Source organism: Desmodus rotundus, chromosome 6 (assembly GCF_022682495.2).
Source record: "Desmodus rotundus isolate HL8 chromosome 6, HLdesRot8A.1, whole genome shotgun sequence".
Taxonomy (NCBI): domain Eukaryota; kingdom Metazoa; phylum Chordata; class Mammalia; order Chiroptera; family Phyllostomidae; genus Desmodus; species Desmodus rotundus.
Window position 1 is genome coordinate 118786099 of NC_071392.1, and position 25530 is coordinate 118811628.

Genomic DNA, 25530 nt, shown 5'->3' on the forward strand with positions numbered 1-25530 from the left:
GGCACCTGACTTCTACGGTCTCTGCTCTTAGGACCCAGTGACTACGTGCACAGCATGAAAAACTGTACTTGTAATTTAAATGTAGAAAATGTGGCTGATCTCTCTGGGTATGGAAAGTTATACAAAACAAAATAGGGGGGAAAAAAGAAATTTTAAAACTATATAATGGGACCCCAAGTTTTTTTGTTTTTGTTTTTTAAGGACACACACTTAGAATATTTCTGGAAGGGTGGAAGGGTATATAAGAAACTTAATTAGAGAACCTTGGGGAATGGGCTGGGGGAGCAAATGTTTACTCATACCAACCAAATGCCTACTTTTCACTGTGTACCCTTGTGTCCACTCCCCCCACCCCCTTACCACTGGCAAGATTAACCTTATAAAAAGGACCAAGTAATCTGGTTTGGCCAAAACCTTCTGGCCTGAGCTTTGCTTTGCAAACACTGCCCAGAATAAAGCTTTATATATTTCCTCACGTCTTCACTGCCAAGACCCAAGGACTTTCATTAGTCTGCCGGACTCCCCAGCCTATCCTCCCATTAACAAACATTCCTAGTTTTGGAGGCTGCTTCAGGTCCCTTTTTTCGTCCCTCATTTCCTGAGTCTTAGTGTTTTTTTTCCCATGTGCACTCACTCTGCGGGAGATCTCATCCAGTCCCATGGTTCTTAGATATTATCCCAACACTGACTCCCAAATTTCTACCTCCAGCTTAGACTCCCTTTCCGAACTCCAAACTTGCACATTGCAATTGCCTAGTCAACAGCTCCACTTGGATTTCGAGCAGACATCTAGAACTTAACACATCCTTGCCCTGGCTGGCGTAGCTCAGTGGATTGAGCACGGGCCTGTGAACTGAAGGGTAACTGGTTCAATCCCTCGTCAGGGCACATGCCTGGGTTGTGGGCCAGGTCCCCAGAAGGGGGCGTGCAAGAGGCAACCACACATTGATGTTTTTCTCTCCCTCTCTCTTTCTCTTCTCTCTCTAAGAATAAGTAAATACAATCTAGGAAAAATCTTAACACATCCAAAGCTGAACTCACCTTCCCCAGTAAACTTGCTCTATCCACAGCCGTCTAAATCGCAGCTAACGGCACTTCCAGGCCTCTGGTTGAGCAACCCACAACTCCAGAGTAGAAGCATGACTGAAAGCAGTCTGACAAATGAAAGTAGTTATCTACAAATGCAAGCAGTCCTGGGTATTGGCATCTGTGATATCATATAGTCATTAAAATCTTTTCTGAAATATGTTTGAAGTTAACTCATTTGAGTATAGGATTTAGATTTTGACATTTTAATTTCTTTTGAACATAAGTCACTTTTTACAAGCTAGGTAACAGAATCAAACTAAGGCAATGTAGCCCCTAAGGATCCAGGCCAAATCTTGCAACTTTCAGCAGAATGACATCATAATACAAGGTGCTAACAACGGGGTTATAAACTCTAAATAACAACCATGTATCTACCTTTTTCCTTAGAAAACAGCCATAAGTCCAGTCCTTAAAGGCATGATATACAGAATGTCTCAATCTGTAAAGGATAGAATTACCCAAACTATATGGTGCCCAACGTGTTGGTGAACCAGACGAGAGCTGGCCAAGGAGTGGTGAACAGGGGAAGCCTTTACATTTTGAAAACTTGCTCGGAGATTTAAAAAAATTCCTGATTGCTCGTAATATCACAATGCATCCACACTAATGTTTGATTTTGCCAAGGTCTTCCATTAATATGAAGTTAGAACACAGGGGATGAGATATTTAGATATTTTTAAAATAAACTACTTAGTAGAGAGAAGTTTGACATACTGCATTTTTCCATGTGCCACAAGAACAAATTGACAATAAAGGCTATTTATAAGAAATGTTGGCTCCAAAAAGGGTGGCGGCAGTAACACTTTCTACTACAGAATAACCTCCTGTTTTTCCATACAATTAACATTGCTATTCTCCCATGACACAGACAGGATCCTGTGGAAAAACCCGTCAGCTTTTCGTCAGGGCCGGGAGATGAACAATAGAGCATGCCCTAATTAGCTAACTGTAAGCTCAGTTAAGTCTTTAGGATGGACCCATAAACCTGCCTATGGTTTTGTTAAACATCTGCAAACTGCAGAATTCCTTAGCCTTTAGCCATAGTTTCTGCTGAGTATCTTAGAGCCGAGCTCAGTCATCAAAGTCCGGAATGTCATCGTAGGAGTAACCCCGGTAGCCTTTGGATGCATAGTAGGCGATGCGCAGGTGGTAAAATCCTGGCAGGAACACTAGGATGCCAATGATCAGGACAGGAACAGCCCGGTCTGCCCCCTGGTGGAAGAAAGAGGCAAATGCATTAGTACCACATAAGTTATGCATTTTAAAATAAAATAACACATGGGTCCCATCCATAGATCAGTATGTTAGACTTTTCAGAGTATTTTCTTTGGGTAGCACACTATCTAGCGCAAAGGTTTACATCTTTTTTTCCCCTGATTATCAATTGTAGAAAAACTGCAAAGGACTGCCCTGGCAGGGTAGTTCAGTTGGTTAGAGCATCACCCTGCTACGCAAGGGTTGTAGGTTTGATACCGGGGTCAGAGCACATACAAGAAGCAACAATAAATGCATAAATAAGTGGAACAATGAATTGGTGCTTCTCTCTCTCCAATCAATAAATAAAATTTTTAAAAAACCTGCAAAGTACCTAAAATTATAAGGAAAATATATTATCCATGTTCATTCAGAGATTTTGGCTTACTGGCTTCTATTCCTTATTTAACATTTTTAGTTGTGAACACACTCTGTGGCTTATTCTTTGTCTCTGATAACAAGATCTTGCCAAAATATGACTAAAAGCTTTTCACTGTGGGGTATGGAGGTAGGAGGAATGGGTGAAGTGGTCAAAGGCACAAAACTCCAGTTATGAAATGAAGAGACCCTGGAGATGTAATGTAGAGCATGGTGACCACAGTTAAGAATGCGGTGCTGTATGTCCAAAAGTTGATGAAAGAGTCGGTCTTAAAAATTCTCATCACACAAAAAAATGTGTAACTATGTGTGGTGATGGACGTTAACTGGACTTATGGTGGTGATATTTTGCAGTAAGTACAAATTTTGAATCATGTTGTACACATGAAACTAATATAATGGGTTTTTACATTTATTTATTGATTTTAGAGAGGGAGAGGAGGGAGAAACATCAATTTGTTGTTCCCCTTATTATATGCATCCTTTAGTTGATTCTTGTATGTGCCCTGACCAGGGATCAAACCCATAACATTGGTGTATTAGGACAATGCTCCAACCAAATGAGCCACCTGGGCAGGGTCATAATGGGTTTTTTTTGTTGCTATTGTTTAAACATTGGATTTAACAGAAAACATCACACTGCAAACAAGCCCACTGATCTATTATCTTAAAACAGACTGACAGCACAACCATGTATGAAAGCTAAAGGCAGCCCTGGCTGGTGTGGCTCAGTGGATTGAGCGCTGGACTGTGAACCCAAGTGTCGCTGGTTCAATTCCCAGTCAGGGCACAAGCCAGGGTTGTGGGCTAGGTCCCCAGAAGGGGGTGCATGAGAGGCAACCACACATTGATGTTTCTCTCCTTCTCTTTCTCCTTCCCTTCCCCTCTGTCTAAAAATAAATAAAAATCTTTAAAAGAAGAAAAAGAGGTAAAGGCCACATGCTGGGAGCAAACACAGTACTTAGAGGACTGAGCCAGGCTCTGAAAGATCTTCAGAAACAGAGGCAGCAGCCACTTGAAACAGGAAGGAGGAGCCTTAAGTAAAAGAAGGCAGTGAAATAGACTCATTTTGTGAATAGGGATGAAGGATAAAGGGACAAGAGAGTTGTATTTCCTGAATACCAGAGCACACCACACACTGGGAGAGGGTTAGAAGGGTGGGGTATTTTATGCTGGTGGGCAGGGGAGGCACCTTGAGAATCATTTGCATATTGTCTTGACACTCAGCTCCTGGGGAAGCAGAACAGTCGCTCACGTGTTGTGACTAAACTCCTAAGTGAGCTGCTGGCCCCATCACTCTGGCTGAACACCACACTGCAGTTGTGCCAGTGTCCACTGTCCCAGTGGTCTGTCTACTTTCAATGAGTGTGTAAAAGGGGAGCCACAGGGAGACCTTGGAACAAAAACACAGGGCTCTGGTGGGAAAAGGATTTCCACCTTCCTCCCCGTGCTGGAGGGTCCCTGAGGGAGACGAGTTTGACCTTGCTGGGTCCCTGGAGGTTCTGAGTTCATCAGCAAAGCCTTCTCTTCAGCCCTACCCTCCCAAATCCTCCCCCAAGGAGTCCTCAGAGTTCATGGGAAGGCCGACTGAGGAAAAAAAAAAAGAAACGGGGCAGTTTTCTTTCCGTGTCACTTGTTACTGACCAGAGAGACTGCCTCCTTATGCTCATTTTAGACATCCAGAGCTTGTTCTTTAGTCTGTGGCGGTGATTCTCAAATATGGGGCAGGCCTGCTGAAAAGGGGCTCTCAGGCCTCTCTAAAGACGCTTTGTCAAATACAACAAGCCCCTATTCCTCCCAACTGAGAACCTGCACACAACGACAGAAATTCTTAACAGCGGTGGGTTGTACATGTGAACAGTGTCAGAGGCTGAAAAAAGCTAAAAACCCCAAAACTACTTTTTCTGATTAAGAGTTAGTTACAAACAAGTCATTTCTCCTGTTGCTAAACTCCACGACGAGGCTCCACGCTGCATATTCGTCCACCCATTTGTCTGGAGCAATCTGAGTGGATCAGAGAAATGCAACTCTGTCTTCCTTAAGACAATTTCCAGAAAGACCAGCCTGTCCCAATGGGGTACCTGGCCCAAGGATTAGCACAGGCCAATCACTGCACGGTTTCTTAGAACTGGCTTTTCTCTGTTTCTTCCTCTTCGATACTGTACACAGGGTCTACCAACTTGTTGTGAACAAGCACTAAACCTTTGAAATACTTGATGGTCTTCACTTTCAGGTCCAGGGTGGCATCCTCATCACACACAGTCATGCTGTGGGGATGCTGCTGGAAGGCAGACATGGCACAGTCCACACATAGTTCACTCTCCTTCCTTGATGGCTTTGTACAAACGCCCTGTGAGCACCTGTGATGGGGGTCATCACCTCTCTAGCATCCACGACAGCACCCACACCTGTCATCAGTGCCATGGTGGGCACCTTGGCGAGATCTTCATCTAAGAATCCAGCCCTGGCCGGCATGGTTTTTATGTCCAGTGTATTCACATGGGTCCTGGACACCAAACTGGAGACCAGCTCATTGAAGGCAATGTGTCCATCTGGGCTGATTCCTCCAACAGCTCAATCCCATCTACAGCCTTGGTCTTCTCTTCAAAGGCGTCACTATCAGGCTGCTGGTCAGCTGCATTACCATCCAGAATGTCCATGTTTTCTGGGTGAATGTCATTGTGCTTGAAGAAGTTTCTCCACATAAAAAAGTGGTAACTCTCTGGATGGTCTCAAGGAAGATCCACATACTTGCCCACGTTGGCGGTCTTCACATGTTTGAAGCACAGGTCTCCATTCTTACAGTATTCAATCAGCTTCTTGTAGCAGCCAGGTGGGGTGCTCCCCAGTGAAGTACTTGCCTGGTCCCGGGTTAAAGTCAATGATGCGGTTCCTGATGTATTTGGCGGCGCACTCACCAGCCCGAGAATAGTGGTCCAGGATGATGAGCTTCATCTTATTGCAGACACCTCCGCAGTGGCGTGGGTCCCATGGCCACAGGTCATGCTGTGCCAGGCCAAAACTAACAGACGTCAACTGATGGTGTGCAGCATTCCACTGTAATGGATGTACCACAGTTGTAATGGATGCATCCACCCCACCACCCGGGGCTGCTGGATATTTTAGTTGTCTCTCACTTCCTGTGACTGTACAGAACACCACACTAACTTCAGTGTTTTTCTTGGCCTTCCAGATTATTTCCTTATCCCATGAACATGATTCGTAGGTCAAAAACGGAGGAATGGTGTTTAGTCTCTTTTTATCAGTAGGGCTTCAACTTTTGGGGGAATTCCATTAGGACAGGGACTTTGTCCATCCCTGTATCCCCAGATGTGCCCAACATATAAAAGAGGCTCAACAGATGTGCTGAATGACTTCACCTTTACAAAACTGCTTTGTCTGACTTGGTTTTTTACAGGCAGTTTTAAATGTTTTATAGTTTAACTTATCCTCCTCTTTCTTTGTGACTTTTCCCATTGTTTGTAAGTTTAGGAAGATTTCCTTCACCCAAAGAATTAAATCAATCTATAAATCTCCTTTAAACATAAGGAAAGAGGACTTGAAGGGGGCTCCCTCAGGCCAAAGATGAACTATTTGAAAATAAAAAAGAATAAAGTCTACAACTCTCACAATTGCACATGCTTGGTGTTATGTCTGTTATCTTACTTTACATTTTCTACTTTTCTCTCCTTCTTTTATCTTTCAAAGGATTTTGACTACATCCCTAATGACATATATCCTAAGGACTCAAAGAATAGCAAAGAAAACTTACCTGTGCATGAAAGCTTACTTTGCACGATTCAGCCTTCCTATATTTATAATTTAATACTACTATCATTATTTTGAAGCAATTATATAGAGAATAAGGCAAGTGATTAATAAAACATCACTACGATAGACATACACATATAAAAATTTTAATCTTAAATTTGCATTAGAGCCTTGGCTGGTGTGGCTCAGTGGTTGAGCGCCGGCCTGTGAATCAAGGGGTCACCGGTTAGATTCCCAGTCTAGGGCACATGGCGGCTGGGCATTCTGTCAGCAGGGAGACTGGAAGGGAGGGAGGAGAAGGGACACTTTTCCTCCGATTTGCTTGCTCTCCCAGTTAGCGTCACTCCAGCAGTGGTCCCAGACCTTGGCGGGAAAGTAACTTACGCTAGCAGTCGTCACAGTTCCCCATTTCTACACCCATGCTTGCATAACCAGCCTCAGGAGGCCCCCAGAGAGACCAGCATGGCCTGGGCATACTCTCCTCCTCAGAGTTTTAACCTCCGAAGGGCTCTTCTTTCAAGCTTCTAGGTTCTAGTAACCCCATATTCTTCCCTCTGTTCCTTCAGGAGGGTAACTGCTTCATACAATTACTATTTCTGTGCTAACTCAAGTGTACCCTTTTTGCATTTTTAGTTCTCCCATACTGTTTAAAAAATGCCACAGAAATAAACGTGTGCAGTTGTCCTGCCTGAATCTTGACCACTACATATGGTGTACAAGATTATTTTAAATGGTACCAAGTGGAACATTCAAAAAATATTTGAATGGGTATTTATTTAGCACAATGTGAATTATGAAAAGAAATATATAATGAACACACCAAACTCATTAGTTGTTATATATTATTGCTTAAGATTAAAAGAATAAATTAAGAATGAGCTGAATTAAAGAATAATGTGAAGCAAATAATAAGACAACTGGCACACAGCCATAACAGTGAAGGTGTTATGTAATGAGAATTTGAAAGCACTGAATGAAGGCATGTCCACCTAGCCTGTTCGGTGGACATGCCTTAGCTCTTTTAGCAGGGAAACTATCTTGGTTCCAAAGAAGAAACAAGACAGAGGGAAGGTTAGAAAAGCCTCTCAATCTGATGTCACCAGCTAGATTCCTGGTCTAGGGCACACGCCTGGGTTTCAGGCCAGGCCCCCAGTGCGGGGCGTCCGAGAGGCAACCACACATTGATGTTTCTCTCCCTCTCTTTCTCCCTACCTTCCCCTCTCTAAAAAATAAAATAAAATCTTTACAAAAATGTTTGCATTGGAAATATCTGTATTTTTATATCTACATGGTATCTCTCTCCCTATAGCTATATATTATTTTCCCTTGTTTTCTAAAAGATACCTATTTCCTAATTCTGTCACAGAAAAGACCTAGAAACAATGAAAACCACTAGCACTGAGCACTATTAAAGCCCAGTTTGTGGTCTCTAAATCAGGGCTCCTTAGAGATATGGCTGTTCACAAGCTAGGGGGCAGGAAGTATGCAACCCGGGGCACTGGAAAGCAAGAAAGCTATCAAAGGCTACCCGGGTCAGGTTTAAAGTCACAAGAGCGAACTGAATGGGCTCCTACTGACCCAATTTGGGATGATTTATATGTTAAAAGTATATAGACTACAATTAATCAAAGCAAAAATACTTTAAAAAATGATGAGTTTATAATGATACTAATAATTCTTTGGTCACCTGTTGAGGTTGCTAGATGCATTTAAATCAAAATTAAAATAGAGAAATAATCAAACATTTTTCCTAACTTCACTATACACATTGGATTTCAGGGTAACCAAATAGCAAATCTGACAAAGTTCTTTATAGAAGTATTCCATCTGATAGATGCAGAAAATGAAAAAACTAGATTCGTAAGTGTAAAGGGTGATGGGGAAGTTTATAATAAATGAATTTACCCTGGCTGGTATGGCTCAGTGGATTGAGTGCAGGCCTGAGAATCAAAGCGTTGCCAGTTTGATTCCTAGTCAGGGCACATGCCTGGGTTGCAGGCCAGGTCCTCAGTAGGGGGTGCGTGAGAGACAACCACACATTGATGTTTCTCTCAACTCTCCCTCTTTGTCCCTCCCTTCCCTTCTTTAAAAATCAATCAATCAATAAATAAATAAATAACTGTAAATGAATTTAGCTGAAAACATTTGAACCTAGGAATCAATCTTAATATCAACTAAAAATTAGGATAATCGCATGTCTCTTAATGTAATGTTATGGCAATTTTTAAAAAATATTTTATTTATTTATTTTTAGAGAGAGGGGGAGGGAGGGAGAAAGGAGGGGAGAGAAACTTCAATGTGTGCTTGCCTCTCGTGCGCCCCCTACTGGGGATCTGGCCCGAAACCCAGGCATGTGCCTTAACTGGGAATCGAACCAGCGACCCTTTGCTTCACAGTCCATGCTCCATCCACTGAGCCACACTAGCCAGGGCATAATGTTATGGCAATGTTATCAAAATGTAGCCCTTAGACCACCAGCATTTCCTGGGAACTTGTTAAAAAATGCAAATTCTCACACTCCACTCTAGTCCTACAGAACTGAAATCTTTGGGAGTGAGAGCAAGAAATCTGTGTGTTAATAAATCTGCAAGGTAATTCTGATTGACAATGAAGTTTGAGAATCAATGTGCTATAGTAAACATGTCTTATGAAATACTCTTTCTAAAACAAAATTAAACTAAATTAAATCCAAATCTAAGGAAGTCCTTAAATCTAACAGTTTACAAGAAAATAATATTAAGACAGCATCCCTAGATTTATGTAAAAACTGTTAGAAACGCATACTGAAGATGAACACCTAAGAATTTACCCACCAGCCTTGGCTGATGTGGCTCAGTTGGTTGGAGCATGGTGCCACAAGGTTGCAGGTTCAATTCCTGATCAGGGCACATGGTTGTGGATTCGTCTGATCCCAGTTGGGGCGAATGTGAGACAACTAATTGATGTTTCTCCATCATATCAATGTTTCTCTCACTCTCTTTCTCCCTCCCTTCTTGCTGCATAAAATCAGTAAGCATGTTCTTGGGTGAGGATTAAAAAAAAGAAAAAGAATTACCAGCAAAATGGAAATCTGGTGTTCGCTTTAATACACATGAAAAAAGTTGGAAGGGGTAGATGAAATAAATTTTTATAACTGTTGATGGTGCATGGCGGACACATGGAGGTAAGTTATATTATTCCATCTACTTCTGTTTTATTTGAAATGTCTGTAATAAAATGTGAAAAAAATCCAAACCAAAAACCAAAACAAAACCTATTACTGATCTTCTTCTTCTTTTTTTGTTAATCCTCACCCAAGTATATGATACTGATTTTAAAGAGAGAGGGAGAGAGGGAGAGAGGGAGATAGTGAAATATCAATGTGAGGAAGATATGTCGATTGGTTGCCTCCTGTACGCACCCTGACTGGGGATCACACCTGCAACCTAGATATGTGCCCTGACCAGAAATTGAACCCGCAACCTTTTACAGGTATACAGGATGTTACTTCGACCAACTAAGCCACCTGGCGAGGGCTTAGCGATTTTTTTAAATCAACATCTTATTCTTATTTATCGAGTAGTCTTTATCAGCCACACAAAGTAAAATGGTATTTGTTGCATGTGGATCTCATTTCCACTTTCAATTTTTATAATATCATTTTTTTTGGTTGTCAAATGATCTTTAATCGAAATATCTTCCTTTGTCATTTTTAACTAGCCGGGCACTCCCCTGCACCACTGTGGTTGTCATCTGTGATGTCATGAGGGTGGGGGCCATCTTCATTGCAGCCCACAGACCGGGCCGTCCCCAGATCTCTGTAATGGTTCTAAAGAGTTCTCTAGCTAAAGATCGGGGCCGCATCTGTCAGGCAATGTTGACAATCTCATCTAAAGTGGTATTTCCACTGTGCTTAATGGTTTTTTGCTTCTTTCTGTCTCATGGTGGATCTTTGAGGGTTTTGATGATCAGGGCAGAGGCAGAAGGCACTGCCTCAATCTGGGCCTGTCTCTCCTGAATGGTCAGTTTCACTATAATCCTCAGACCCTTCCAGTCCCTGGTTGCTTTGGTGATGTCATCACCAACCATTTTTTGGAGACAGACCCAGGGGGCCGATCCTGGGAGCCAGGGCAGACGTGGCACTGACTTCCCCACCAGTGCACCTCAGGTATACGACTTTGATCTCGTTGGGGTCAAATTTCAGTGGCATGGTGGAGGTTGCTCATGTTGGATGAACTTCGGATAGGGATGACAGAAGAAAGTTGCACTTTTGCCTCCTCTGAGCTGAAAGCTAAAAGCTATATCATGAATAGACTCCTTACTATACCCTTGGGATTTATGCTGCATAACACAATCAAAGTTAACTGAAGGCATGGTCCTGAAGTCAGGTGTTCAAACTTAGACTGCACACCAAGTAAACCTATGTAGCCACATAATTGTTTTAAATAGCTAAGGAGTAAGGCAAATTAGATACATTTCTTAAAACCCATAAACAGCCATTTATTATGACATTGCAACTACTGCCAATTCCAAAAATCATGCCCACAGATCCCCTCACCTGGTGTGTGTTGAAAAACAAACATGAATTATGATCAATACTAGTTCAAAACAACTTAGACATTGTTTAAGTGTCTGTATGCAGCCCAAAACCCACCAAACACCACTCAGGTTTCTAAAGTATCACAATGAAGCCCAAAAGGAACTGCAACCAAACCCAGTATAAGAAGCCTCTGATTCATGGGACAAAAGTCCTGGCTTGGTCAGTGGTTCCAGATTTTCATAAGCCTCACTGCTTCTCCCCAGACTCGTATGTCTGTAGCACTGCAAAGCCCCAACGATAGCACACTACTCCTTTTAGAGCCTCTACCATTCAGGAGTCCTCGATGCCAGGCGTTGCTTTGCTGCTCCAAACTCTGAGAGTAAGGAAAAGGCCCCCCATCTCAGAGGGAAAATTTGCTGACCTGCCACCACCTACCTCAGAGGAACTGTGGGAGAAGTTTGTTGTTGTTCACAGGAAGAAACACATGTTTTGTTAGCACAGAACAAAGTCTTAAAAAAAAAACAACCCCAAACCCTTCTCTTCTTCCTGGTGCAATCTGCTGTACTAGATACAAATAGAAAACAATAGAGCCCCGGTTCACATTTTAAAGATCTGATGGCAAATTCCCACAAACCCTTCAACTTACCCCTTTGCTGATGTAGCCTGCCAGCAGCAGGGAGCCTATGATAATGAGAAAGGTACCAATCAAAAACAGCACTGTAGCGAGCGCGATGGCCTTATATGGGATCTTAGGAGGGCTTTTCTTAAACTGGAAGAGAAACAAAGACAAGGAAGAGCATTATGACAATACCAGGGCTCAGACACTTTAAAGCAGGGAGGAAAATCAGAACTACTCTGAAGGCTTCATGCGTCTTGAAGTAACTCTTACCACCCATTGCAGCTCTGGGAGAGAAAGGAAAGGAACAGGCAGGGGACGAAGCTCTAGTTATTTCTCTACCAAGGAGTCCCAGCAGAATGTTATTCTTTCGAGTTCTAGTTTCCTTCCACAGACCATAAAAAACTATTTTCCTACAAATAAAAAGACACTTTATAGTGATTCACTGATTAGACATGTATTTGTTAAGCTCCTGGCCCATGGAAGACTGTCCTAATCTACAGGGATTCAAGACTGAACATCACACTCGGGGGAAGTAAAGAAAATAAGTGATTTCTGACTCTCAAAGTTAAGTCAGCATACAGTCAAAAGTTTTAGAAACAGCTTTCTTTAAAGCATTAGCTGCCTGCCCCATGGAGCAAGTAACCTGCCTTATTAACAAGTTCAATTCAAGGTTAAGATTCAAAAACAAACTTTCGGAGGTTTGGGTCATGGTTGTATCTGACCTAACTGGCTAGAAGCTTTCCAGGTGTGCTTTAAAAAAAAGAAAATCTCTGTCCTTCAAGTGTGGGTCCAAGGACCAGAAAGAATAATTGATTTGTTTATATTTAAAAGGATGACTCCTTCTACTTCCTCCTTGGCCCTGGTTCCACCTAAAATATCCTGCTCTAAGGAGAAATGGGCAAAAGGAGATGCTACGCCATTCAGTATTTTATAAGAAATGATTAGGGTAGAACACAAATTTAATAAATACTCTATTTTACTTACTGTTTGTCACAAAGAATACCTTTAATAAATTGGATCTCGTGACATCAGGAAAGAAGGAAGATTTCCATAATGTACTGGCTTTAGCAGTTAGTTTCTCCCTTAAAAGATGAACTGGCTTCGACTAAATTGTAAACAAACCAATGACACAGTCCTTAAAAAAAACTCTACCTAACACAACACAATCTGATTATTTTTCAGGTAAACTAAATAAAATTTGCAATTGCTGGGCTCTGACGTTACAACTAAAAATTCTTAGAAAGGAGCAGTATTTATACTGGTTTGAAACAGCTCCACCAAGGTCCCTCCTTCTGCAGCTATGGCTGAAAGGAGCTGGGTTTCTTTCCTCTAATCCCCAGGGACAGTTAGCAAAACCTCCACCTGGAAGGCCTTCCTGCTAATTCATCAGACAGAGCCAGCCACGCTCATCAGCTCCTTTCTGCCCTTACCTGAAGGTCAATGTAGCCATCATCTGTGCTGGAGAGCCTTGAGTATTTCACTTTACTACTGGGGATTCCAGTAGCCAGGTTAGTACGAGATGGCATCATACACGCTGACACAGCTACAGGCTGAAAACAAAGAAAACTGTTATTGTCTGCAAGCAACAATGATGTTTTCTAGCCCGTGAATTCAGGCCTCTCAGATGCAGTGTGTTGGAGCTCTGGGCTGTGAGGACATACTAGCAACCGGCAGTTTAGGCTCCACTGCTCTTAAGAGCCTAAATTCTTTTGACAAAGTGAACGTTATATATGCACTCTCGTTTGTCCTGGTAGAAAGAGAGTCAAGACATTGGCCAAGAACCAGAACTCATGTTTATCTTGCCTCCAACATTACCCTGCCTTCTAATTTTTCCAAAGTCACATAGGGTGGAAAGTGTCGATTTAAATCCAAGTCCATCTGACACCAAAGTCCATAGTATTGTTTGTCTCTTTTCCCTGCTTCAAAAAGAAAAGCAAAAGGAGCATATACTCAAGTGATTCTCTTATTTGCCAGGCAGGAAGGATAGAGAGGGTGGGGAATAACATTCACATCAACATTTTCGCCGATGGATTCACAGGTCTTAGTTCACAGCTTGGCCTCACCTCGGCACTGCCAAGCCAAGCAGAAGTAGCAGCCATCTGCAGATCTCTTTGTAGCTCATACTGAGTGGTCCCAGGCAGAACACAGGTGGTGGCTGACCTTGGCTTGCACCACCCACGAGGCCCCAGAACCAGCGCACGCAGTGGACAGCTTCAGACCATGCTGAAGCACCACCACCCACCTCCACAAGTGACACGCTCAGTAGGCACCAGAGACCTGCTGAAGTAAGTACTGCTCTGTGGAAGGGGCCCCTGCATAGCTGATCTTTCCATGGTGAAGGGTAGTCACAGCCAGTCCTTGCAACTGATCAGCCTGGAGGTAAATCCCTTCCACTGACATGCCAACAGCAATCAAGGCTCAACTACAAGAGATGGGTGTATGTAGCCCACATGAGGGTCACACTTTGAGTGCCCAGTTTGAGTGACTGGGGAGGCTGTGCCATTGGACCCTACAGGACACCTACTACATTAGGCCACCCTACCAAGCCTGGGAGATGTAGCAGCTCTACCTAACACATAGAAACAAACACAGGGAGGCTGTCAAAATGAGGAGACAAAGAAACATGACCCAACTGAAAGAATAGAACAAAATGCCAGATAAAAAAAAAACTAGCCCTGGCTGGTATTGCTCAGTGGATGGAGTGCTGGCCTGCGAAACAAAGGGTCGCTGGTTCGATTCCTAACCAGGGTATATGTCTGGGTTTCAGGCCAGGTCCCCAGTAGGGTGCGCGCAAGAGGCAACCACACATTGATGTTTCTCTCCCTCTCTCCCTCCCTTCCCCTCTGCCTAAAAATAAATAAATAAAATCTTAAAAAAAAAAATAGCTTCCCAGACATGAGAAAGCTAAAGGAGTTCACTATCAAACGAATATTATATGAAATATTAAAGGGTCTTCTTTAAGAAGAAAGCAAGATAAAAAATATGAACAATTAAAATATGGGCAATAAATACATATTAACAATTGAATCTTAAAAACAAAATAAACAAGCAGAACAGAGTCATAGTCATAGGGACAGAGAGCATTTTGACAGCTGCCAGATGGGGGAGGGGCTGGTGGATGGGTGCAATAGATGAAGGGATTAAGTAGTATTAATACAAAGTGTTGTTACAGAACAACATGGGGAGGTAAAGTACAGCATAGGGATCACAGTCAATAATGTTTCAGTAACTATGTATAATGTCAGATGGGTGCAAGATTTATTGGGATGATAACTTAGTAAATTATGTAATGTCTAATCACTGGGGTATACAACTGGAACTAGTATAATGATGTATGTCAACTATAATTGAAACATTAAAAAATGATTTAAAATTAAAAATATTCTGTGCACTTTTCCTCCATAAAACCAGTTGTGTAAATAAAAAACAGCAAATCTATTTTGGTCGTGAAGCTGTTTGATTTCTAAAAGTGAAACATGTCTTTTAAAAGAGAAAATTAAGTATTCCAATAAGGGCAACATAAACAAAAAACAAAGAATGGCTTCCCTTTGGTATAACATTTTACAAATAATCATCGTTATAACAACTGCAGGTAGTGCTGGTTAGGTGGACTCAATCACATGTTAATAAGGTGTTTTGAATGGCCTGCATTCAACCTAAAATAACTAGCATTGATGCTAAATGCTCATGTCCCTTTTTAGTAATTAGTGGTTCAGATATCAAGTATTGAAAAAAGAGTGCTAACTTATATGTCATCCTAAAAGGTGTTAAAGAACAAAATTCAACTAACTAAATTTGAAAATCTAATTGGCTTTATTATTTGATGAATCACGCAGCATCCCATCTAGCAACCGAAAGGGAGTGCTGAGGCGTTGCAGAAATTGGAAGGTTATTATAGGCAGAAACGGGATGAAACTGCAGTTAGGTAAGTTACTAAGTTTTGGCTTGGTGATACAGCTTAGCAAAAGTGACTCCATTTGGCCTATTGTTTTTTTAACAAAGGGTTAGATTAAACGGAGTCAAATACTAGGATTAAAAAAAATTATTTAAGTATTTTTAGAGAGGGGAAGGAGGGAGAGAAGGGGAGAAACATCCATCGGTTGCCTTACTCACGCCCTCAACTGCGGACCTGGCTCATAACCCAGGGAAGTGCCCTGACTGGGAATCAAACCCAAGGACCTTTCGGTTTGCCGGAAGATGCCCAACCCACTGAGCCACACCAGTCAGTGCAAATACTAGGTTTTCAAAAGTTGCGATCCTATTACTTGGCAATATAAATTTAATTTTATAAAACTTAAAGTCCAAACTACCTATATAAGGGGGCTTATGATGGCACTTAATGAACTCTGATTTGTATTTGTCTCTTTTAAAAACAAGTTTGTGGACTCTGCCGTTAACCGTACATCCGCATCAAAACAGAAAAGCGCAAGGGCATGAGGGAGAGTGGAGGGGAAGGCTTGTTGGTGGTAAGGAATAAGAATTCTAAGAGGGGAAAGAAAGTATGGAAATCGATATTTTTAACCCCCAGCTCCACTGCAACCCCCAAAGTCCCCTGCACCTAAATGTTGCAAGAATTTTAAAAGAGTCAGCATCACTTAGCACAGTGCCTGGAACTACGCGCCTGCACACACACTACTTTCCTGCCTGTCTCCAGATCTCACCAGAAGAGAAGGAAGAACCGACGCGAATTTAGACCGAAAACAAACAAAACCGGTTTCTGGAAGGAGGCCAGCCTTGCCGAGGTGGGCGAACACTCCACATGGAGGACCCGGGGCTTGACTTGGGTGGGGAGCGTAGTCCCCACCACGCCGTGAGTCCGAAGGGCCGCTTCCGCGCCCGCCCCGCCGTTGGCACCGCTTACCCGAGCGTCACGGACAGCTTGCTCGCCGTTGGAAGCAGAGACGCTCTAGACATGCCTCACCTAACTGTCACCCTCCCCACCCCGCCCGGACCAGCTCAGCGTCGGAAATGCGTCGGAAATTGCGTAAGGGAAGGCGACATAAGGAAAGTAGCGTCACGGAGGCGACGCCTTTCACCGGGCTTACCGGAAACGTCCTTTTTCTTTCAGCCGCGTGCTCGTGCAAGCAGCCCTGGGGAGGCAGCGTTCTCGGGAGGCACCGCGGCCTGGGCCGGCTGCCAGCCACCTCCGCAGGGGAGGTCTGGTCTGTAGGGTGCCCACCCCCATGGGTCACAGGCCTTGGACAAGCCGGCTACCTGTCTCTTTTCCTGACCCCTTAGGCAGTGCAGGGAGCGCAGTAGCGCCCCCAGGGAGTGGAAGCTGAGCCTGTCCCAGGCCCCGTAGTGCGGGAGGTGCCAGGTCTATTGCTCAGAGCAGCTAGCCTTCCGTGGGGCCACGCCGCCGTCTTTGCCAGCCATTACCCCCACAGTTACTCCTTCGAGTGGCCACTCTTGTGCTTCTTTCCGTCATCAGCCCACTTGGGACGTTCTGCCACACTTGAAGCTCTTAAAAATCGATTTAAGAGGGCAACTGCGACCCATCGCTCCACTCACTCACACATTCATTGGTTCTCCCGAATGGTACCCCTCTAAACCCGTACCTTGGCATGCGTCTACACACGGTCCACCCGAGCTACCTGACCAGGGCACATGAAGCTTTTTTAAACGTAAGATTTATTAAGGCATAACTTACATACAATAAAGTACAATTGGATGAGGTTTAACAAATGCAGTCTTGGAACCCATCACCAGTCTAGATAAAACATTTTCATTACCCACAAAATTCCATCAGGCCCCTTTGCCGCAAACCTCCTTCCTCCCAGGCACACAGGTTAAATTACCCACTGGATACAGTGACTTCTAAAGTATAGAACTAGAACTCAGTCCAGGTACAACTAGTCGTTTAATCCACCAAACACAAAATACAAGGGGAAAATGAACAGTAATAAAGCAATTGGCAGCATGTGAAATGCCAACTTGTGATCTTGTAGCACAACTACTGGGAACAGTTAAACAGCCTTTATTTCACAACTGCTGGGCCTTTTCACTTTCCCGGTTGAATCCACCGTCCATGAGACTTAAGACATCTTCACCTTTTAAGGGATTAAGTCCCAAATAAGGCTATTTATACCAAAGAAAAATTTTTTTATTTTTTGCACAAACATTCCTCGGGCTCTATCACAGATCTAGTTAAACTTCAAAGATTCTTGCAAAAGGATCCGTAGGGCAAAGAAACACTGCCCTGTAACAATGCTAGTCTTATGAAATCTTTGAGGTGGTTTTTACTAACACAACGACAAAATAATAAAATATATAGAATTTGTTGTATTCTCCCATTCATTTCTTGACCTAAATACAAAAATAAGTTTGGCAAATGAATCCTCCAAAATATCTTATCACCTACTGCATTTGAAGTACTTTTTATGGCTCTAATGTATTTGTACCTGGCTGCTCTAGACTGAAAAACAAAACAAAAAAAACCCCGAACACATTTATACAACAAGATAGCATTAGCTGTGCATTTGCTAGAATACTTGCAGCCTAGTTCAAATGAAGGCACTGTCCTCTGATGTTTGAAATTCAAATAACTTTTATTTAAACTGAAAACACAATTCTTAAAACTGCACTAATAGTTAAAACCCTTTCTTATAAAAATCCTAAAAGAGTATTTCTAGATACAGCAGTACTTCTAGGTTGTTAAGATCAGATCTGACTTGTGACTATCCTTTAAAGTGTAGAGAATGAATGAAAAAAATAGGTTATTTACAGAGAACATTATCTACATATGTACGCAGGTACAAATTTGGTGACACAAGAGACTTTTAAGGGCATGGTGGAATCTCAGAAGTTCTTGAAGAGTTTAGTTTTATTTTCTCGGACTTTGGAAACGTCTAAGATCCTTCTTCATCCTCGATCTTGGGAGCCAGGTAGTACTTTAAATGTCCCATATCAGCAATTTTATACTCTACAACTGGAAAACAGAAACATAGTTAATTATTGAGATGTACCACATACATTACCTACAAGACTCAACAAATTATTTTCTTACCGAGGGGTACATCTGCAGACATACTGAGTGTTACAGTAGGAGAAAGTGGAGTAGCTTTTGTAAAGAAGTTCAGATACCTCAGTGCAAAAGTTAGCTGAACTGGCTCATTCATCTCTATGCTAACCTAAGGGAGAAAACAAAAGATTCATCATATTGAAAAAACATCAAGTTACAACCTGTTAGTTTGTAATATACATTAAAAAAAAAACCCTTTATTGATTACTTTGGAGGGTGCTATGAGACTAATTTTGAAAACAGGTTAACAAAGCAAAAGAATCAAGTATTCAGCCTGCCTTTCCATATATGAACCAAATCTTAGGTAACCAAATTATGTGGTAACAGCTTCTCTTTATGAAAATATTTCTAATACGTAAGCCAGCTAATAAATGAATACACACACAGACACACACACACATTTTACAACTATGCAAAACCTAATGAGTTAATGAATCTAGACATGACTAATGACTATTATGGGTGCTAAAATGACAAGGTATTCAGATATCTCATGACTCCTACTAGGGGTACATACCACCACATATTATGTATTCTTGCTCTCCCACTGCCAATGCAAAGGACCTGAATATCATCAAGACTCAAGAGCTATAGCTATTAGTTTATAGGAAATACAAGGTACAGGAACAAACTGATATAAGGGATGCAACTGGCAAAATCCAGACTGTGGGAAACTCAATGATAAATGACCTAGTTTCTTCAAAAAGTGAAAATGTAATGGAGAGGCAAAAACAAACTTAAGAAAACCAATTGATTGACAGAAATTTAAGGGTTATATCAACCAACTGCAATGCAATGTATGAGCCTTCTTAAAATTTTGATTCAAACAGTTTTGAATGACCAAGGAAGCAGGAACACTAAAAAATCCTTTAATATTAAATAGCAGATGTGGTAAACTTTAATGGTTATACTTTGAGTAATATTAAAATATTTATGGATCACCCTGGTCAGGTAGTTTGCTTAGATAGAGCAGGGGTGTTAAACTCATTTTCACTGGGGGCCACATCAGCCCTCGTGGTTGCCTTCAAAGAGCCGAATGTAATTTCAACTCCTTAACAGTTAAGGAGTAGTTACATTAACAGTCCTAAAATCATTTTGGCTGTTTGAAAGCAACCACGAGGCTTATGTGGCCCCCGGTGAAAATGAGTTTGACACCCCCAACTTAAGAGTGTTGTCCCAATATGCCAACGTTGCAGGTTGGATCCCAGATCAGGGCACAAATCAACCAACGAATAAGTGGAACAACGAATCAGTTTCTCTCTTCCTTACCTCCCCCCTCTCTCTAAAATCAAATTTACACACACACACACACACACACACACATATTGAACTAATGTTAAGAGATTTTTAAAAAGTTGAAGTTAGATGGGGAGTGAAATCTAATTTAGGAGAGATAAAAGTTGGAATTAGCCCCTAGGCTTTTGTTATTAGTATCATTTAAAAAAAGTCTTCATTTGAAACATCTACAGAATCTTCCTGCTAATATTGAAGAATCTATAACATATTATTAAATTCACATTGCAGAGAGACTATCTGAAGGTACATTACCATGCGGTGCATTAAAATTATGGTTATGAGCCTATCTAGGTTGTGTATACAACAAGTTCATTTAATGCGGGAGTATTTTACTTAGGAGAATAAATTAAATAAATCTGTAGTAAAAAACAAACCTTTCTTACGTATTGTCAGCTTTACTGTTGGGCATTGAACATTAAAAAGTAATTAATTGAGTTTACCTTCATTTAAATGGTGGGTTGATTACTAAAGCAAGGGACAAGAAAATAATATCTAATTACTATAAACTTAAATATGCCAGATACTGTATTTAGCACTTTGAATGTTACCATATTTAATCCTAGTAATCCTGTGAGATTATTAGGCCCTTTAATTTTTGTTTTTATACAGTTAACTGATGTTCACAGGCTAGGAAGTAAAGTTTTCTTCTAGCACAATTACCAAATATTAGTTTTAAAATATTCTAAGAATCTTAACAAAAAAAACCCCCAAAACAAAAAACCCTGCTTGATTACAGGAAAACCATAATTTAACAATATTTAGGAATCAAGAGTATTAGTTTTTTGTTAAATGTGGATTATACCAGAGCTCATGACAGCTAGATTTCTACCCCTAACTAGATCCTTCTAGTTGAGGTATCCTAGACTGTTATTTGGTACAAGCAGAGTAAGCACCTCCAGAAATCTAAAGGTTAGATACCTAGTTCCCCAATCCAATCCTTAGAGTATGTGTGGGTTTGATACACAAACACACTGTTCTGTGATTTAAAAAGGAAGCACTGAACTTACATCCCCTGCTCACAAATTTTAACAGTGCAATTTTGTCTATTTTTCCTTAGTTTCCTGTAATTTTTAGCAATTATCTTGCTATGGAGACTGAATGTTTTGTGTTTTCCTTCACATTCATGTTAAAATTGAATCCCCAATGTGATGGTATTCAGTATGTCCTTATGAAAGAAAAACATTTCCACTGCTTATAAGCCACCGGTTTATGGCATTCTGTTGTAACAGCCCAAATAGACCAACACACAATCTATTAGGCAGTGCTACAATTCTCTTCAAAGTAGTTTACTTTAAAACTACTTACAGCTTCCTCTTCTTTATCAACATTACTTGTTTGTGACAACTTGATATTTCCATTTCCAAGTTCCCCACTTGCAGAAAATTTCACTCCGTCTTTTGCACAGGAAATCACAACAGCATCTCCGATATGACTGAGATCTCGGCATATACGTGCAAATTCGCCAGAAGGCATCTTTACCACACAGCTATACTCTTGTTCCTATGAAACAAAACAAACAAAAACCTTAAAGATCAGTTGCTGAAAATTCAAGATTTGGTAGGTACCCTCATTTTTTTTTTTTTTTTAAGATTTATTTATTTTTAGACAGAGGGAAAGGGAGGGAGAGAGGGAGAGAAAGATCAATGTGCGGTTGCCTCTTGTGTGCCCCCCTACTGGGGACCTTGATTGCAACCCAGGCATGTGCCCTGACTGGGAATTGAACTAGCGGAGTGACCCTTTGGTTTGCAGGCTGGCACTCAATCCAATGAACCACACCAGCCAGGTGGCACCCTCATTTTTTCTGAAGAATCAGCATCTAAATGAGAACTCAGAATTTTAGGATTTTTGATTATGTTGACATTATCACTATTGTGTGACTTACACTCCAACCTTTCAAAACAATGAATGCAGATTTAAAACAAATATGTTATAAAAATAATCACACTAAGAAAACAAATTTAAACCTGGAACAGTAAAATCTAGGGAACTAGAGCCTCCCCAAATCAACCTCCAGGGCTAAATCTAGAGGACATTAGACCATGGTACAGGAACTCTGATGGGCAAGAAGGCCTACCTGCTTTCCAAAACAAAAGAATATGATACTAGGCATTTTAAACATTACCACAATACTTCTGTCCTTTAATGCTGATAAACTTAATCTAATAAATTTCTGCCACTATAGCTCTAAAATCTACTCAATAAAAAAAAAAAAAAAAAAAAAAAAAAAAGAATTCAAGAATAAAAAGATGCATGGAGGTATATGGAAATGTAAATATACACTTAACAATAAAGTCAAGCAATGAATGATCCGATTTTTAGAGTACTGCAGGCTAACGTGTTTTAGGTAACTACCACATACAGTACACTCAATCAGAAACTGATACTCACTGGAATTCCAAGTTGTTCAACATCTAAATCCATTAACTTCATTTCATAGTCTGAAACCTTTTCTTGATCTACCAAAAGAAAGCACATATTGTTGAATAAAAGCATGTAAACTTATGACTGTGAAGTAAATTTTATAAGCATCACAAACATTACTGACGCTGCATTTTAATTTTCTGCAGCATAACTCAGTAGCAGATTATAACCTACTTGGGGCTTCGAATACTAGTGCCAATGTGTCCGCATTATCTTCAGCCCTTAGGGTAATGATGTCTTCATTGCCAGCACATTTTAGTATTTTGGACATGCTAGAAGAGAAGACACAGGGTTTAAAATCGACACTATCTTCTTAAGATTGTTAAGAGTTCTAAGCAATTAAAACAAGAAGTTGCTATTTTTAGACACTAGGCTGTCTGATGAATTGGCAAATTAAGTAAACCTGCTACCGGGAGACGTGTAAACCCGCCCAGCCATTTTGGAAAGCAATCTGGCATTAAGTACTTAAGCCAAAAAAGCTCACACCCTACCAGCGGCAATTCCACTTCTGAAGATAAATAAGTAATGGAGCAGCATTTCCTTTTAAATGTGTAAAGCTGATTTGAAGGAGAGGGATCAATTTGTGGTTCCACTTATTTATGCATTCATTGGTTGTTTCTTTTATGTGCCCTGACTGGAGACAGAACCCGCAACCCTGGCTATGAGGACCACAAAAGAGCAGTATTTTCTGAATCGCAAATCCCTTTAGTGATTGAGAAAATTATTAGGCCGCGAATGACCAGTAAAAACTATTACATCTATTAAAAGACAATGCATATGATATGGGTAAATATTTCCCATGTTTTTAAAAATTCAAACAAGTATATGTACTAGATAGTGATCAAAAAGTTGAAAGCCACTGCCCTGGAGAAATATTCCCTCAAGTCCAACAAGATGCTCACTGCACTTCGTAATAAAAAGCCGGAAACCTATTGTCCCTAAGAAAGGAGCGAGTAGGGAACACCGTAAAGCAGTTAAATCATCCATGACCAAGGTTTCTCAGCCAAGGCTGACGGCATCTAATAACCAAAAGAGCTCTGTGTTTTCCTAGTATCCCGGCGAAGCCCGTCATTCTCCCGCCACCCACCCCGCCTTGTGACTTTGGCGCGGAAAAAGTAGCTTCGCGCCGCAGCGAGCGCGGGCTTTCGGAAGCGCGCGCTCCGCTAGGTCCCGCCCCCCGGCACCGCAGGCCAACGAGAAGGCGCGGTGGCCCACACCAGCCAATGAGGTCCCGCCTCGGAAGAGCTCCCGCCAACAGCCTGGAACGAGAGTGAGCGGACCAGGGCCTGGTCCCCCACCGCCCCCCGGGCTAACCTGGTGAGGTTCACACCCATGGCCAGGTTGCGGTCGCAGCGGTATGTGTCGAAGCCCTCGGAGCGCAGGGTGAGCTGCACCAAAGACACGTGGGACGAGTCCATGCTCTGCAGATTGACGCCGCTCGAGCTGATGTCCCAGCAGGCCTCATTGATGAGATCTTTAAGCGCCTCCAGCACCTTTTTCAGGATGGAGCCCTGGACCAGGCGAGCTTCGAACATGGTGGCGGAGTGGCAACGACGCAGCTAGAGACGAAGAGAAGGAGGTGTAGCCGCCTTGCGCTTCACAGAATGAGAGCGAGCAGGCAGCGCCTGAGATAAAGGAAGATCACCACAGCGTTCTGCCGGCAACCGTGTAGTACCGCCGAGTCTGCGAGCCCGAGCTCTCCGTCCCTACGTCCCGTGACGAGACGTCACCACGCTACCCCGCCTATACCATGGCGGAGAGCCAAGCCCAATCCTATGCTTTATCCCCGCTAGGCCCGCCCCCCGTGAACACCTATTGGGTTATGAGGGGACCCGTGCGGGGTTGGAACGCTGAGCCTTCCGGGGGCGGGCGGAACGGCATCTGGCGGAAGTCCTGCCCGTTTCGTCTCGTACCGGAGTCGGAACGCGGGACGAGTCCGAGCATTAGTGAGCTCGAGGCCTGGCGTCTATGAGCTCCACGTTTGTAGTTCCCGCTTGGAGGACAGAAAGTTGCCAGCCCCGAGAGTAAAAGTGAATCACAAATCTAGACTATCGGGAGGGAAAGCCACCTTGTAGCCTGAAGAGAACTGCTTTAAGTGCGCACTTTATTTTTGTTGTGGAAGTGACACGTTCCTAAAAGTCAAAAGATAAAGAGGTGTACTGTTATAAAACAAAATTAGTTCCCACCATCATCTCTTAACACGCCCCCCCCTCCACGCCTGGGTCCTACCAATCGTTTCTGTATACAGTATTGTAAGCTTTTTTCCCTCTGCAAATATATGTTTCAGAAGACAAAAATGGGTTCATACCGCAAACATTTCTGCAATGTACTTAATAAAATATGTTTAGTTTTATGCCATGTACGCGTTTTCTATGTGAGCGCCTTTTTTTTAACTTTATTTTAAAAAGAAGGCGTAACAGGCATACTTCGAAGATAATGCGGTTCTTTCCAGACCACCGCAATGAAAGCGGAGAGACAGTAAAGAGAATCGTGATCTTGCTGTCGAACGGAGGAGGGTCCTGTCTTCGACTTGTAGAACTCACCACACCTTTGGAGCCCAATAAATTGAAGCGCAATAAATGAGGTATGCCTGTATCTTACATTTGTAACTTAATTTACCAATTTCTTGTAATTGCAAACACCTTTGGGCACTTAAGTGATTTTTGTGAGATCAACTTGAACTAGCATTGCTGGGTGGAAGAGCATATACATTAAATATTTGATTTAACGTTACTCAATTGAGCTCTAAAAGATTTCAATTTACATTCCAGCCAAGACTATGAGCATGCTCATTTCCCCTGATTTTTCTATTAAAAATTTTTTGTATTGTTATTCAGTTACAATTGTCTGCATTTTCTCCCCATTCCTCCCGATTTTTCTAACTATTGATATTAGCAACCTCAATTTTAAATCAGTGCTCATTTGTGTGAAAATTCCATTTGCATATTAAAAGTGTTACAGGTGGGATATTTTTCACATTTCTTGACCATTGCATGTTTAAATTTTTCCATTAAACTTCTTTTCTTATTGATTAAAAGAAGCACTTTATATAGTAATCATAAACCAGTATATATTCTTTCCCCTGGCTTTGTTATTTCTCTTTCATATTCATACAGCGTTTCCATTTAGTTGCATTTGATATCCTATCTTGGACTGTAGAAT

At 41.9% G+C, this 25530-nt stretch overlaps 2 protein-coding genes and 2 pseudogenes across 3 annotated transcripts; all 4 read right to left on the minus strand.

Moving 5' to 3' along the window:
• Positions 1 to 1276: 1276 nt before the first annotated feature.
• TMEM230 (transmembrane protein 230) lies at positions 1277 to 16600 on the minus strand. 2 transcript variants are annotated; one of them, XM_024559810.4, is made up of 4 exons: positions 16492 to 16600; positions 13061 to 13180; positions 11658 to 11780; positions 1277 to 2301 (listed from the first exon to the last, which is right to left on the minus strand). In XM_024559810.4, the coding sequence occupies exons 2-4, from the start codon at positions 13157 to 13159 to the stop codon at positions 2161 to 2163; spliced, it is 363 nt and encodes a 120-aa protein (XP_024415578.1). In that variant the 5' UTR covers positions 13160 to 13180; positions 16492 to 16600; the 3' UTR covers positions 1277 to 2160. The 2 variants fall into 2 exon arrangements, with proteins under 2 accessions (XP_024415578.1, XP_045050893.1); XM_045194958.3 differs by lacking the exon at positions 16492 to 16600 and adding an exon at positions 16292 to 16461.
• Positions 4390 to 6052, minus strand: LOC112303610 (glucosamine-6-phosphate deaminase 1-like; annotated as a pseudogene).
• On the minus strand, positions 10044 to 10872 carry LOC112304167 (large ribosomal subunit protein uL11-like; annotated as a pseudogene).
• An 871-nt stretch (positions 16601 to 17471) lies between the features above and the next one.
• Positions 17472 to 24078, minus strand: PCNA (proliferating cell nuclear antigen). Its single transcript, XM_024559743.3, has 6 exons — positions 23683 to 24078; positions 22543 to 22640; positions 22336 to 22403; positions 21253 to 21447; positions 18637 to 18760; positions 17472 to 18558 (listed from the first exon to the last, which is right to left on the minus strand). The coding sequence occupies exons 1-6, from the start codon at positions 23901 to 23903 to the stop codon at positions 18479 to 18481; spliced, it is 786 nt and encodes a 261-aa protein (XP_024415511.2). The 5' UTR covers positions 23904 to 24078; the 3' UTR covers positions 17472 to 18478.
• Between the last annotated feature and the right edge of the window lie 1452 nt (positions 24079 to 25530).